We start from the raw sequence: 16,405 nt of genomic DNA, 5'->3' as shown, positions 1-16,405 counted from the left end.
TTTCAAAAAATTAAAATTTGAAATTTTGGGCTCAAATATTAGAGATTTTTTCAACCTTCAACGATATATGTTGTCTATATCAGACCTCCTTTCTTTTTGATACTTAACATTTAGGGATGCGACGGTTTTACGCCATGACCGTTTAAAAATAGAATAATACGCCATTTTTGGGGCCGAATGGCGGGTACGAAGTAGCCGCCATTCGGCCGAATAACAAAACAATACAAAATTATCACCGTCCTTTTTTTTTTCTTTCTTTCTTTCTCTTTTTTTTTTCTCTCTCTCTTTCTTTTCTCTTTCCTCTTTTTACTCCTCTTTCTCTTTTCATCATTAAACGTAGAAAGATATATTAATATTATTTTAAAATTAAAAAAAAATAAAGAAAGTATAATAAGTAATTATTTAGTTATCGATATATATATGTAAAGTGATAATCTGAGGATAATCTGAGGAGGAGTCTGAGGATAATCTGAGGAGTAGTCTGAGGATAATCTGAGGAGTAGTCTGAGGATTAGACCGAGGAGTAGTCTGAGGAGTTTGAGGATAATCTGAGGAGGAGTCTGAGGATAATCTGAGGAGGAGTCTGAGGATAATCTGATGAGTAGTCTGAGGATAATCTGATGAGTAGTCTGAGGATAATCTGAGGAGGAGTCTGAGGATAATCTGAGGAGTAGTCTGAGGATTAGACCGAGGAGTAGTCTGAGGAGTTTGAGGATAATCTGAGGAGTAGTCTGAGGAGTTTGAGGATAATCTGATGAGTAGTCTGAGGATAATCTGATGAGTAGTCTGAGGATAATCTGAGGAGGAGTCTGAGGATAATCTGAGGAGTAGTCTGAGGATTAGACCGAGGAGTAGTCTGAGGAGTTTGAGGATAATCTGAGGAGTAGTCTGAGGAGTTTGAGGATAATCTGAGGAGGAGTCTGAGGATTAGACTGAGGAGTTTGAGGAGTAGTCTAAGGATAATCTGAGGAGTTTGAGGATAATCTGAGCATAATCTGAGGAGGAGTCTGAGGATAATCTGAGGAGTAGTTTGAGGATAATCTGAGGAGGAGTCTGCGGATAATCTGAGGAGTAGTTTCAGGAGTAGTCTGAGGACTAGTCTCAGGACTAGTCTGATGAGGAGGACTCTAAGGAGTAGTCTGAAGAGTAGTCTCAGGAGGAAGATCTGAGGAGGAGTCTTATGAGGAAGATCTGAGGAGTAGTCTGATGAGGAGGGGTCTAAGGAGTAGTCTGAGGATGATCTGAGGAAAACCTGATGACTAGTCTAGGAGTGGTCTAATAAAAATGTAAAATATTTTCAAAGAAAAATTCTATGAATTTTATATTTTAATTCTTAGCATTATACTGAATAAAATAAACATAAATATCAAAATTTGAAATTGAACACGCCAAAAAATTGATAATCCACATTCAATATTTTGTAAGTGGCGTACTTTTTGAATACTCGCCATACGCCTTGGAGTTCTCAATTTTGAATTCACCTTTATTTGGGCGACCTCAGAAAAATACGCCATTAAGAAAATATTGTATGAGATTTTAAATTTGAACACGCTCTACCTTAAGGAATTAAATTTATTAAGATATATTTATATATAATAAACGATTACTTAAAAAAAGTATTTCATCGCTTATGTAAGTTTCAAAAAAATCACGAAAATAAAAAAATCAAGATTAAAATTTTATTTTTAATTTTTGAATTTCTCAAATGGCGAAATTTTTGGGCGAACAAAAAAAATGTACGCCCGGTCAAATGGCGTGTTTAACGCATCCCTACTTAACATTGTTCCTAAATCTTAGCCGTTAAGGCTGTTCTGAAAATATTTTTTTTTTCGAAAAAATTCGAAAAAAATTCTTAAAATTCAAAAATCCCTTAATTCCTGAGGATTTTGGAAAAAAGTTTTTACATGAACATGTGTATATTATATGAAGTATATTGATAAGGTAAAAATCAAATTTTATTGCATATTCATCGAGAAAATAAACTAACGAATCCCTCAAAATTGAGAGGGTAATCCTCCTCCTCTCAAATAAACGTACATACGGGTGCACCCTTAAGTGTTAAGATTTATTTGAAATTTGATGCTTCATCACAATTAAAAATCAGAAATCATAGAAAATAATATAAAATAGACAATTTTATTCATCAAAAACATCATTATTCTCTATCGTTGTCAACAATGGGTCGCATTCTATAACAGGGATAAGTAGTTGGTCCTCTCCATCAACTTTTGGAAGAGTTTTTGGCATTTTTTCTTTGTGATTCATATAATGTTCTGCGTAATCACCTTCAACAGGTTCGTTACATACGAAACATATCTTCTGGCTGTACAAATACCGTATGTAGTTTATAAATCTGACGCAATTATAAAAATCATTTTTATATGCTTCTCTAATTAAGGAAATATCGAAATGATGCTGGTTATGCATGTGAACAAGACATTCCGTAGGTGTTTGGAATACACTATCGCATATCAAACATTGAGTTTCGTTAATTTCGGTGTCATTTACATCTTTAAGGGCATCTTCTAGTGGTTCCATCTCCTGATCGTCATCATCATCTGTAATATCTGGTTTTCCATCCATTTCTAAATAGTTAATCATATAGTATTTGTCGAAAATTGGATCAGAAGGAATTTTCATATGTTTTTTCTTGCGTAGATGGGATCGAAGAGTTCTTTGATTAGGTAATTGAACGCCACAGAAAATACAGATGTTATTATCAAGTTGATTCTTAAGATATTGTATAAGATGCGGTATATAAACGAGATTTGAAGGTCTACCTGGATTGAATTGATGCTCTTCAAATAACCATTGCAAATATTCGTGCCATGTACCATTGAACGTTGAAGGGCAAAAGAGACAATTAATGTCTTTGTTTGGAATGGTTCTTTCTTGTTCATGCTCAATCATGATGTTTTCTAGACGCATTTGATGTAGACTTTTTCGTATTTCGATATCTTCTTCGTTAGTTATGTCAATAGTATTATAATTTTTTCCGTCAATTGTTATATTTATAAGAGGAGGAGCATGAATTCTCCAATGATCTAAGTATAACGGTAGGAGTGGTATATATTTTATTTTTTGAAATACAAAGTTATGCTGTTCTTTGAGGTGATAAAGACATTTCGCGGCATTTTCTGATTCATAAGTGCAAAAAATGCATTTAAATGTATCATTGGGACCATATATATTGATAGATGAATTAATGTCATTGGTAAATTGATCAGTTTCGTCCATTTCTTTATTTTTAAACTAAAATTTGGTGAAATGCTTCTGACACGTAAATAATTTACACGGCAAAAGCAATATTCTTATTTTCACCATGTCTAAATCAATACAATTAGCTTGTATATATCGGTGGATTTCAGCTAAAAACTGAGTTATCTTTTAATTCTAGAGCTTCTATCTATAAGTTGCACTTGGCCATATCTCAGCTATATTAAAAGGATTAGATAATGATGAGATATATAAGTGTTTTTTCCATTTCTATCATTTGGTTAAACAAAACTAAATAATTTTAATTATTAGAAGATAATAGAAACAAATTCATCCATGTGTTATAATTACTAATATGCATGTGTCATACAAATACATATTTAGTCGATTCCAGAACTTGTCGAAGTTTAACTGTAATGAAATTTCATCTGTAATATAAGCATCTTGAAAATAAATGAAAATGACAAGCCGGGTGATATATGATTCAAGAATATTTGAGTGAAAGCCTGAGGAATAATTTTAATAATGAGTTTAAAACAAGAGTTATTAGTAAGCCATATTGTAATAAACAGAAATTCATCAAAAGTGACAACTCTCAATTTTTTGACATTTGTAAATTCTAAATTGAATGAGAAAAATGAAATAATACTAAGCATAATACAATATTCTAGATTTAATTATAATTAGGAAAAAGTTAGTTTTGAGAGTACTTTTCATAGGCATATAGAATGAAATCTTCTGAAAAATAATATCACATAAACTCATATTATTTTCTAATATATAACTATTTTATATAAAAATCAAATTCAATGATCTTAAAAGCGAAGGATAAACCTCAAAAATTACGAATATAATGAGTGGGAATATAATGCTTATCTATCATAAAACCATATGAAATATTAATTTTTGCTTTACGCCTAATTTTTGACGACAATTAGCAAAAAATGTTAAATGTTAACACTCAGTCCATTTGAATATGAAAAATAAAATTGACTTTGATTAAATGTTTTTATTTATCATGCAATTCTTCTTGCGACCAAAGATTTGAATAAAAGTTCAAAAAATAAGATAGCTTAAAAAATAATATACGGTAGTGTTTACTAATAGATGAATAGTATATAAATTCTATTAAAATGGATTTGATCCAAAAAAATATATAAAATTTGATCATAAATAAAATCGTTTTAAATTACTTCTTCATTTAAATTATAACAATTATTTTTGATTTTATATTTGAAAAATAATGAATGAAAATGATCAATTTCTTAAAGAAAATAGTCTAAAATATCTTGCTCAAATTGGAAGTGGCACTTACGGAAGTGTGTATCTTGTTTATTCAATGCAATACCGAGCCAAATTCGCGCTAAAGGTGACCAGAAAGAAATATTTTAAAGAAGAAGAGTTCGAATCTCTTCAACAGTTGGATTCACCAAATGTAGTTAGATTATATAAGTGCGAACGCAAAAATACAATGCTATACTTATTAATGGAGTATTGCCCTTTCACCGTTTTCAATAAAATCAAAATTAATGGAGAAATTAAAGAAAAGCAAGTTCTTAATGTTGCATATGACATTTTACAGGCGCTTTGCATTTGCCATTCACGAAGAATTTCACATGGAGACATTAAACCAAACAATATTATTATAGATGGCTTCGGACGAGCTAAGTTATGCGATTTTGGCATGTCTATTACACAATCTGATTCTAACGAAGATAATTTAACAACCCAAATTTGCGGTTCTTTTCCATTTGCTCCTCCAGAAATATATCTCAAAAAGACATACGATAGATTTAAAGCAGATATATATTCTTTTGGAGTGACTGTTTTTGCATTATTAACAGGAAAACTCCCATTCAAAGGTAAAACCCCTGAGGAAGCAATAGCTAATATAATTAATGGAAAATTCACTTTGCGATTAGTTGAAAATCAGGATATTGCAGACTTGATATTTAGGTGTATGCATTCAAATCCTGAAAAGCGTCCCAATGCAACAGAGTTAATCAATCATCCTGCGTTTGGAAAGCATATTACTCCACCACTCCATCCTACAACAAACATTAGACTATCAAAAACAAAGAGCCATGTGTCAAATTACCATCAACTGAGAATTGGCTCATTCCCACCAAAGAATATATGGAGCATGAATGGTAATAATCCAGGTCGTTTTTAATATTTGGATATATTTTTTTTTAGTTTATAGAGAATGTTTTGTTCATATAGATTAATGTAAATCTGTCTATTTGTATTAGTAGAGCTTTTTTTATCATCTTTTGATGGAAATCATAGCAATCTTGAATATAAAAAGAGATTGATTAAAAAACATATTTCTAGAGAATCTTCTTTGGAAGCATTGCCTCATCTGCTCCGTATGGCTTAGCATTATACAAAATTTGAGGTTCTTTGAGAAACAAATATCGATTCTTTGAAATATTCTCAGAGATATCATAAATACAAGCGAATACAACTTATGATACATTTTTAGATTAGTCTAGCTAAAAAACATGCCAAGATATATTATTCAGCAAATTGGTTTGCTTAGATATATTTAGAAGGGTATTTAGTGAGGCTAACACACGACCATCCGAGAAAAGAATTCTTTGGATAATTCAAAGAATTACCCTATAATTCCTGGGTTGTCAATTTTTTGGTGGCCTATGGAGAAATTTACTTTATCAATAGCGCACCATAGATTCGAATCCAGAGCCTATAATTCTAGAAGTAGATGAAGGTACCCTAGAATAACTATGTGGTGTAGTTTTTATTGCTATTTAAGATATCACATAAAATATATTAATCAAATAATAAAAATTTCAATAAAATTAAATAATTGTTATTTTTATATAGAGTAGATATTATTTCTATATTTAGATCGAAAAAATAAATAATTCTGAAGTACTAGTAATATTCATCCATGATGATTTATTTTTCAATATTATACAATAAGAAATATATTTATAAGTTTTTTTTTGAAAAATGTTTAAAATTGAGAGATCAAAATTTCGATTTGTGAAAAGAAATCATAAATCAAATATGTCCTAATTTTTGTTTTTATTAGGGTATACATGTTTTATACTCGAAGTACGGTATGTTGTTGTTTTTTTATTCAATAATTAAAAACTTGCATACAGGTCGTAAGGTGTTGGAATATCGTACACAGAGGTTACGCACATGTCTAGGGCAACTATTTGTTATGAATGAGTGTATTTTAAAAGATTTGAAATATCATAAGATTGATCCAAAATGGCATTATAATAAATGTTTTTATCCAATGTTAATTATATTTTAAATAAAGTAATGCAAAATTAATGACTTTTGAAAATTGAGAGAGAGAACAAAAAATAGAGTTTTTAAGAAACTAAGTGTTGAAATAGTTTGGGATATCAATAAAACTAACAGTGAAAAATATTAATCAGAATAAATACAAAAATTGGGTATTTTATTGAAAAAATATGTGAAAAAGAGTGAAGATCAACCGAAATTTTATATTAATATAAAGGATATAAAAGGAATGTGAACGTAAATAAATATAAATTAAAAGATATAATTAAAATTTTTAAATAATTGTATTTGTAAAGTAAACATGTTTTATTTATGGTTATATACGTGTTTGTTGTTCACTGAGCAACTTTGAGAAGAATCATTTGTGATTCTTGTCAAAGTTGAATCAAAGACAACAATTGATAGACAATTGTTGTCTTTGTGTACAACATTCACTTGAATTATAAACAATAACAAGTGTTTGTTGTTCACTGAGCAACTTTGAGAAGAATCATTTGTGATTCTTGTCAAAGTTGAATCAAAGACAACAATTGATAGACAATTGTTGTCTTTGTGTACAACATTCACTTGAATTATAAACAATAACAAGTGTTTGTTGTTCACTGAGCAACTTTGAGAAGAATCATTTGTGATTCTTGTCAAAGTTGAATCAAATTTTTATTTATTTCATGTATTTCTTTTTTAATATCGATATTCCTATTATTATTCTACCGTTTATTAATAAAAATATTTCTTGCAAAACCTTAAAAATAAAATTTTGGATTCTTCCTTTTCATATACTGTACCCTTAGTTCTTTATTTTTAAAAATCTTATTTGGCGGTTACTCTCAATTTTCTCAATTTTCTGAACAATGAATTTACTTTTTTATATCAAATTTTAATGAATATCAAATCTTATAAACAAGATGTTGAAAATATTGATATTGGTGATTGTGTCTCCAAGATACCATTTCCTGTTGACAAAATAGATGCATTTGACGAAAATATCCTTGTTTTTACCCGGATTGTTATTTATTACGACTTTAAAATTTTAGCATTAGAATCCGATGATACATATCTATGTTATTTTCAATGGCAAAACAAATCAACACATAATAAACAAAAGAAAATAGGCACATTATTGTATTCTTTAATGAATAACGAAATTTCACTAGTAGACTTTATAATGCAAGATCAACAGTTCTCTCTTAACCGTTGCATATGGTGGTGTCTAGACCAAAGCGTTCCAGAATTCTTCAATCAGATACTTTTCATTGTTTTTACGCATTTTGATCAAGATTTTATCTTTTATAGCGGTCTTTTTTCAAATATTATTGATAATTATAATGATTACAATTCTAGCAAGAAAAATTTTTCGTTCAGATAATTTGCTATTGTATCTTAAGATAATAATGTACCACTTTTTATTGGAGGAAGGACTACTTGAATCATTTAATAATAACAGTGTAAGATTTAAAATTGATTTATTGTTGGCTCTTGAAAAATGCTATTGCATATTCGGAAAGTATGATTTTATGCATGACAAAATTGAATTAATAGATTTATCATATGAGAGCCAATTATTCGAAGAAAATTGCCCAAATTTCTTAGAATACTTGATTGAATTAACAGATGAGGATGGTTCATAGAAGTTTATATGAGGATTTACTTTGAATAAATATAATTTTAATGAATTAAAAATTAATTTTATATATTTGGCTATTGTTATTATTTTTAGAGTATATGAGTTGGGGCAAAGTGAAACAAATTTTTGACATAAAAGAAAGTCTTTGAAGAGAGTTAAAGAGAAATTTTTAAAAGATTAAAAAAATAGCATATATAAAATTTAAGGATTTGATATGGTAAGGAGATATTATTTGTGACTGTCTCACAGAATGAGACGTTTCTCTACAATCTTCTTATTCCACATTAATTTTCTTCTCAAATCAAGTTTTTATAGTATACTAATTTTTATTATGAATATACTATAGAGGCATTACATACAAACACACCTATTCATCACAAAAATTCACCTAATCTTCCAATCTGTATGTTTTATCAATTGTTATCATTTCATATAATAACAATTTATATGTTTGACTAATCTAATTTCATATTTTCCTATTAAATACTAATTTACACAAAAATGGTTTTATCAAATCTTTATATCATTCTTAAATTCCAGATTATATTGCTTACTTTGCAAGTTAACTATAATATAGTGTGATAGCCTTATTGAACTTTGATCAAATACTCCTTCGTCCGTTAAAAATTAAGATGCGTTTAAAAAATCCGAAAAAAATTCTTTTGTTTTATTTTTAATTTTTCAACCGATAAAACTTTTTAGAAAAACTCCAAATTCCAAGAAATGCTTAGATTCAATATGAAGAACATATTCATACAGTCATTTCGTTTCAAATTTCAATTTTCAAATCGAACAAAGCTGCAAATTTGAATACTTTACAAAATTTTGAAACGTCTTTTCCCGAATGAATATTGAGTTTCAAGCCGGACAAGCTATAGCAAAACAGATCCTTATGACCCACTCTATCATTTTGGTTTTTTTGCAAAACGTGGGTAAACCCATCTCATAACACATTTTTTTGCAAAATTTGGTAAAATCCGTGTAAATGCTCAGATACATGTGGCCAATAATATTTGAATACTGACAGGTCCGGATATTAGGTTTAAATAGCTGATTTAATTCGAAATATGAAAAAAGATGAAATCTCAATGTAATATAGTAAATTAAGAATCAGTATGAATGGTTATATGATTTTGATAAAAGAAAACTGAATGAAATAGAACAAAATTTGAATCTCAGAATTTAAAAGTAAATAGAGAAGAAAAAGTGGCTTTAGGGGTTTTATGATAGGTTATTGTCGGGTATTAGAAGTGAACGTGTTGAAAAGTAGCTTTACATGCTGTATGCTACTTTTGGAAACTGCTCTATTGTATTAGAATGTTTTTAAATTTTGCACCTAAAAATGCGTAATATTAAAAATTAAGGTATTAATTATGATTATCTTTCTTTAGCTTTACATGCTGTATGCTACTTTTGGAAACTGCTCTATTGTATTAGAATGTTTTTAAATTTTGCACCTAAAAATGCGTAATATTAAAAATTAAGGTATTAATTATGATTATCTTTCTTTAGCTTTACATGCTGTATGCTACTTTTGGAAACTGCTCTATTGTATTAGAATGTTTTTAAATTTTGCACCTAAAAATGCGTAATATTAAAAATTAAGGTATTAATTATGATTATCTTTCTTTAGCTTTACATGCTGTATGCTACTTTTGTCTTTGAGACATTCCATGATTTAAGTTAAGAAGCTAAATTCTGAAGTTTACATGATCCTCTCGTGTGCACCCTTAAAAAAAATGCAAAAAAATTGAATACTTTACTGGCTGGGCAAATTTGTCGCCGCCCCAAAGTCATTTTGTGATATCAAAATCCAATATATTATTCTTTCTAATACATATTAATAATATCTTGAGATGTAGTACACTATATATATACTTTCAAAAATCTTATATGTTTATTAGTTATTGAGATAGAAGCGATTTAATTCTTTGAAAATCGACGAAAAGTGCCATATTCATAAAATTATAGGGTATTTACTCCAAAATAAATTAAATTCAGAGTATCTGAAACGAAAATTTTGAATGTTCAAATTTTAAGGGTATAGTCCACTAAAAATTTTTAAGTTTTGACAATGAAAATAAGCTCTGTGACCATGTAAATATATATCTATGCAAAACGAGAGGTTATGCCATAATTTTTTTTAGTTATCAAATTTCCCTTTTTTTGAGAGAAGTCTCTCAATAATTTGAGAAGAATCTTTGATATAAAGAGATACACATTTGTAGAACGAAGTAAGTGTTTTCCAAACATTTTATATGTTCATCCTGTATAACAATATAAAGCTGCATAGTGCCATCTTGTGCGTTTGCTATTTTATGCACTTTTCATTGAGATAATCCCTCTTCTCGGGTGATTTTAACAGTCAACTCAATTTTAAAATAAAGATTTCATCAAAATGATTTCGAAATTCGGATATTGATTATATAAATAGCACTGTTAACATATTTTGGATGAGTAAAAAATACCTTGTTTTGTATGCATTTAGTACACCTTTATTTTTGATTAAAACTATAAAATTTTTATTCCTTATATAATAAATAGTATATGTTACATAAACATGAAATTCGATAGCATTCAATTTTGGATTTTTTAGATTTGGTAAATTTTAGAAGAAATAAAATCAGCAATCAAAATAAAGAAACTTTTTTTGTATCTTCTATGATTACCTTTTGGTACTAAATTTTGCATTAATAAGTAAATTATCTGTATTATTCTGTGAGCACAAGCCCTCAGTTATGCTGGTAGTGAATGATGAATCGTCATTTTGCGAAGAGAACGCGATTATTAAGGTAATTTTGAGAATTGTCTTGAATTATTTAAAATTAAAGTTAATTGAATAGGTAGGATAACTAGCCTTTGCTAAATTTGTATAATTTGACCTTATTCTAGTTGGATCTGAGAATATTTTGCTGAAATAATAAATTATATCGCCGATTTATGAAAATTTCTCTGATGGGACCGACTCGCTGAAACGTATTAGTGTTAATGGTAACTTGTCTGAATTTTCAAATTTTTTTCGAAATCCAAAAAATCACAAACAAAAGCATCAAAATTAGATTTGCATTTAAGGTTTTCATTTTTTTTTGGAAAATAAAAATATTTTTCCCCAATAAAGTTTATTTTTACTTTTGAGAGGAATAGAAACGTTATTTTGGAATTTTGAAACGACAGAAATGTTCCATTTTTAATGTAGATTCTAAAATGGGGTCAAATTTTTGATTGAACCGTTATCCATTGAAAAACCTCGATTTTAAAATGTTATTCCAAAATATTCATCTAATGATATAGTATATATTTATTAATTATTACTTTTTATTCAATTTTCACTTTTGGCGGGATTTCATTTTTTTGTTGTTGTATGGGCCATATTGTTCACCCAAAACGGAAAACAAAGGCAATGCATAACATTTTACTCCACGAACGTCGTCGACTCTCAGCGCGACAGATGCTTGGTGCTTGCATAATGACCGGAATGCCATATACAAAAGGTGCTCGCTTTCTTTCTCTTTGTGGAACTAAGCCCCCTGTGAAGAGTGGTGTCATGAGACAACAGAGATTTTGTGACGATAAGATTAGAAGACTTAAAAGTATTTCCCTAATGCTGTCGAGAAAGTCCTTCAGTGGTTACTTATCCATTGATGCAAGATGGACGCACAGGCGAAACTCGCCAAGTTGTACAGTAACTGCGCTCGATGCTGTCACAAAAAGAGTTCTTGCATGCGTGAACATCAACCATATTGGTGGAAACAGACAGCATGCTCAGTATTCCGGAGCTTCCAACAATATGGAAAGTGCTGGAACTCGAATCATCTTGAAGCAATTAAAGAAATACAATATCTTGAAAGATGTTAAAGAGATTATTAAAGACCGAGATAACAAAAGTGTCTCTGTCTTTAAAGAATTTGGCGTCTCTCATCTTGAAAGATTCGATCCAGGTCATGTATCAAAAAATATCTCAAAAGATTTTACAAAGTTCTCAGCTTCTCATAAGACAGTTGAAGTTTTCAACGACAAGACTCAGAAGATTGAAAAAATAGAGAGACCTTTCTGGGGTCTGAATGCAAGCCTAAGTATGTGGCTTTGGTCATGTTTTGCCGAAGAAAATATTGACAAACGTACGAAAATGTGGGAGAATTGTGTCTACCATTACGTAGGCAATCATTCTTTTTGCGAACCGCACAATTACAAATGCTTTGAATGGCAAAAAGGTGTCAATTCGATCCAACTTCAATTCATGCTCTATGACTGGGTTCACAAATGGACACCCATAGTTTCCAAAGTTTCTTCCATTGGATCTACCTGCATGAATGAAGCGTTTAACTCCAAAATTGCATGCTATTTGGACAAATCAAGAGCCTGGAAGAACATTAACATTAGAGTTAACGTTGCAATCTTAGAATGGAATGATCCAGAGCATTTTCTCGGAGATATACAAAAAGCATTACATCTTCCCCACTTCCAGAAGATTGTGTCAAATCATTTGAAGAGAATTGTTACTCCAAAATGATATTGAAACAAAAAACTGTTACAAAAGGTTCTAAAAAACAGAACAAATACAAAAAATTCATTCAGAGTGTACCAGGAGGAGATTATCAAGTTTTCAAGTCCGAATGGGAATCAGAAGACGAAGACATTGATGACTTTGATTAACGAAAATTACATTTTATTTATTGTTTTTGTTTTTAATTAAATTATTATTATGCTCATTTTCTTATTTTGATTTTTTCTCATTATGATATAAATAATTTATTAATGCATTTATCCAATAATTATGCTATGATATTTTTATGCCTTATTTCATTTCTCTTATATTTGATAATCTGGTAAAATATAGTTCAGACTATAATCATTTTAGATTATTGATATATTTATATAGGTTAGAATAAAATTAGTTTCATTTTCTACTTTTATTTTGAATTAATAATTTATAATATCAAATATTATGGCGTAACCTCTCCTTTAAAATATAGATATATATAGGCCTATAGAGTTTATTGGCACTCTCAAAACTCTAGAATTTTGAGTTTACTATACCCTTAAAATTATTTCTACAATTAGTTAAAAAAAACAATAATAATTATTAGTAAAAAGTTTACTCAGAATTATTTTTCTATGATATCTGACATCACAAAAAATGTTTCAGTTCATTTTCTTCATGGGCATCGGAGGTAGTGATTCATACTTAGAAGGAGGCGTACTTATTGATGTACGCTATAAAGATGAATGGGATAGTGATCATATTGATGGAGCAATTTTAATTCCAAATCCAGAAATAGAAGAAAAGATCGCATCTTTTGTACCAGATAAGGAAACACCAATCAACATACATTGTGCATCTGGAATGAGAGCTTCTAATGCAAAGTCTAAGCTTCTCAAAATGGGTTATAAGCATGTTGCTAATTTAGGAGGGCTTAGTGCAGCTAAACACAAATGCAAAGGACATGAAATTAAAAAATAAAGATAGATTATAGTTCGGTAAAATAAATAATATTTATTCTTTAATTTTTTAATAGAAAAAAGTTAGTTATTAGCTAAAAGAACGAACTGTTTAGTAAAAAACAGATTTCTTATAAATAAAATAAAAATAAAATACATAATAAAAATATAATCAGGAAAATTTTGAAAATAATATTAAAGTTCATCTTCTTCAGGCTTAGGTAAAGGTTTTCCTGTTTCATCGAGGCTACTTAAATGAGCCAAAATTGCTTCTACGTAAGAAGCGGCGAAAACAACAATTGAATCAGGATAATTTGATGTTGCAAGCATTGCAACATATTCTAAGATGATTGGCTCGCAAACGAGGCCACTTGCCAGGACAGAAATTAAAATTAGTGGGAAAAGTGTATCGAAATTGACAAGTTCCTCTTCTTCTGTTGATTCCGTAACTATGTTTGCTGTTTTATCCATGGCGTCGTAGAAAATCTTCGCACCTTCAATCGGATTAACAATATAAAATAATGAATTCAAAATTTCGACAACAGGTTGGTACGGCCAGCCACTAGAGCTTAATTCATTAATTGTAAGTGATTGGTACTTCTCGTCTAAGTAAGGAGGCTCGAAAACAGAAGTTTTGACATTCAAAAAATTAAAAACCTTTCCGGATTGAGAAAAGAAGGGAAATTCATGAACTGTCCATGCCATATCAAAGAGATGACTTATGAGTATGTCGAGCTCTTCATGATCTGTTGTTAATTCCTTGAATTCATTGAGTATGTCGGAAAATTTAATTTGTGCAGCTTTTCCGGCCAATGATTGCAGAATTTTGTAAACAGATGACGTAGGATATATAATTTGCTCTTGGAAATTCGTTGGTGTTGGTTTATATTGAGGAGGAGTTGAAAATTTTTCAAGAATTGCCAATTTTCTTAAAATAGAATTGATTTTGCCTTTGTGATGAGGTATAGATTTGACATATCCTGCGAGATTTATAAATAACATGAATTCAGTGTAATCAGGTGGATTTTGTAAATATTGCTGCATTTTGATAAGATATTCCAGCTTGACTTCATAATCTCGCGTTATAAGTGCAGCTTGCTTGATCCTAAGATGATTAAAATGATCTAAAAGAAACAAATTAATTCGATTTTCTCGTAAACCACGACCAGCGTAAGTTTGACGCTGCTCAGCTAGCAATCCATAATCTTGAATAAGAGATGACGATTTCATTGAGATCTCTAAGATTTTTTGTGTAGGTTCTTGAATTAATTTTTCTAATTTTCCTAAAGCTTTGTTAATTACTAGTTTACACGATCTTTTGTGCATTTCTATGTATTTAGCAGTCGGAACATTGATTACAGGAACTGTAGTAACAAAAGATTCTGGAATTGGTGTTAAACTTGTGATGTTTTTAGATAATGGCGACAAAATTGAAAGTGTACCAACAGACCTCTGTCTAAGCCTTACTTTCTTGACGATTCTATCCTCAAGAACGAGGGAGCTCCGTCGTATTTCTCTCAAAACGAAATAAGCTTCAGAAAAAAATATTTTGAATAGTTTACGAATTTAGTGTCAACCATTACAACAATAAAACATCAATAAAACAGCATATACCAATTTCACCAATGCTATTTTGCCTTATGCTGAGCATATCATTGGATTAGATTGGCGAAAAAATGTAATAAACAGAAATTCATCAAAAGTGACAGCTCTCAATTTTTTGACATTTGTAAATTCTAAATTGAATGAGAAAAATGAAATAATACTAAGCATAATACAATATTCTAGATTTAATTATAATTAGGAAAAAGTTAGTTTTGAGAGTACTTTTCATAGGCATATAGAATGAAATCTTCTGAAAAATAATATCACATAAACTCATATTATTTTCTAATATATAACTATTTTATATAAAAATCAAATTCAATGATCTTAAAAGCGAAGGATAAACCTCAAAATTTACGAATATAATGAGTGGGAATATAATGCTTATCTATCATAAAACCATATGAAATATCAATTTTTGCTTTACGCCTAATTTTTGACGACAATTAGCAAAAAATGTTAAATGTTAACACTCAGTCCATTTGAATATGAAAAATAAAATTGACTTTGATTAAATGTTTTTATTTATCATGCAATTCTTCTTGCGACCAAAGATTTGAATAAAAGTTCAAAAAATAAGATAGCTTAAAAAATAATATACGGTAGTGTTTACTAATAGATGAATAGTATATAAATTCTATTAAAATGGATTTGATCCAAAAAAATATATAAAATTTGATCATAAATAAAATCGTTTTAAATTACTTCTTCATTTAAATTATAACAATTATTTTTGATTTTATATTTTTTTGGATCAAATCCATTTTAATAGAATTTATATACTATTCATCTATTAGTAAACACTACCGTATATTATTTTTTAAGCTATCTTATTTTTTGAAATTTTATTCAAATCTTTGATCGCAAGAAGAATTGCATGATAAATAAAAACATTTAATCAAAGTCAATTTTATTTTTCATATTCAAATGGACTGAGTGTTAACATTTAACATTTTTTGCTAATTGTCGTCAAAAATTAGGCGTAAAGCAAAAATTGATATTTCATATGGTTTTATGATAGATAAGCATTATATTCCCACTCATTATATTCGTAAATTTTGAGGTTTATCCTTCGCTTTTAAGATCATTGAATTTGATTTTTATATAAAATAGTTATATATTAGAAAATAATATGAGTTTATGTGATATTATTTTTCAGAAGATTTTGTGTTCTTCTTCAAAATTTTATTTTTTATTAAAAAGAATCTTTACAAAATATACATTTACTTTAATTAATAT

At 29.1% G+C, this 16,405-nt stretch overlaps 4 protein-coding genes and 1 pseudogene across 5 annotated transcripts, besides 4 other annotated features; 3 read left to right on the top strand and 2 right to left on the bottom strand.

The window, feature by feature from the left end:
- Positions 1–1,869: 1,869 nt before the first annotated feature.
- On the bottom strand, positions 1,870–3,770 carry TVAGG3_0868540 (RNA polymerase II core promoter sequence-specific DNA binding; the record flags this gene model as incomplete). The annotated part of the gene is made up of 1 exon (XM_001330597.1): positions 2,137–3,237. One exon carries the CDS (start codon positions 3,235–3,237, stop codon positions 2,137–2,139), a length of 1,101 nt encoding a protein of 366 aa, XP_001330633.1.
- An 8-nt stretch (positions 3,771–3,778) lies between these two features.
- Positions 3,779–3,815: a mobile genetic element.
- Positions 3,816–4,459: 644 nt separating this feature from the next.
- TVAGG3_0868520 (histone serine kinase protein) lies at positions 4,460–5,389 on the top strand (the record flags this gene model as incomplete). Its single annotated transcript, XM_001330598.1, has 1 exon — positions 4,460–5,389. The coding sequence occupies one exon, from the start codon at positions 4,460–4,462 to the stop codon at positions 5,387–5,389; it is 930 nt and encodes a 309-aa protein (XP_001330634.1).
- A 4,000-nt stretch (positions 5,390–9,389) lies between these two features.
- Positions 9,390–9,911: a mobile genetic element.
- Positions 9,912–10,161: 250 nt separating this feature from the next.
- Positions 10,162–13,161: a mobile genetic element.
- Positions 11,484–12,775, top strand: TVAGG3_0868500 (annotated as a pseudogene). The gene has a single exon. A coding segment is annotated over exon 1 (1,292 nt).
- Positions 13,162–13,280: 119 nt separating the features above from the next.
- On the top strand, positions 13,281–13,583 carry TVAGG3_0868480 (rhodanese homology domain (RHOD) domain-containing protein; the record flags this gene model as incomplete). Its single annotated transcript, XM_001330600.2, has 1 exon — positions 13,281–13,583. One exon carries the CDS (start codon positions 13,281–13,283, stop codon positions 13,581–13,583), a length of 303 nt encoding a protein of 100 aa, XP_001330636.1.
- A 173-nt stretch (positions 13,584–13,756) lies between these two features.
- On the bottom strand, positions 13,757–14,563 carry TVAGG3_0868470 (uncharacterized protein; the record flags this gene model as incomplete). Its single annotated transcript, XM_001330601.1, has 1 exon — positions 13,757–14,563. The coding sequence occupies one exon, from the start codon at positions 14,561–14,563 to the stop codon at positions 13,757–13,759; it is 807 nt and encodes a 268-aa protein (XP_001330637.1).
- Positions 14,564–15,240: 677 nt separating this feature from the next.
- Positions 15,241–15,277: a mobile genetic element.
- Positions 15,278–16,405: the final 1,128 nt, after the last annotated feature.

Source organism: Trichomonas vaginalis, chromosome VI (genome assembly GCF_026262505.1).
Source record: "Trichomonas vaginalis G3 chromosome VI, whole genome shotgun sequence".
In the NCBI taxonomy this organism is placed as follows: domain Eukaryota; phylum Parabasalia; order Trichomonadida; family Trichomonadidae; genus Trichomonas; species Trichomonas vaginalis.
Note: the sequence above shows the minus strand (reverse complement) of the source record. Positions and strands in the feature narration are given on the sequence as shown.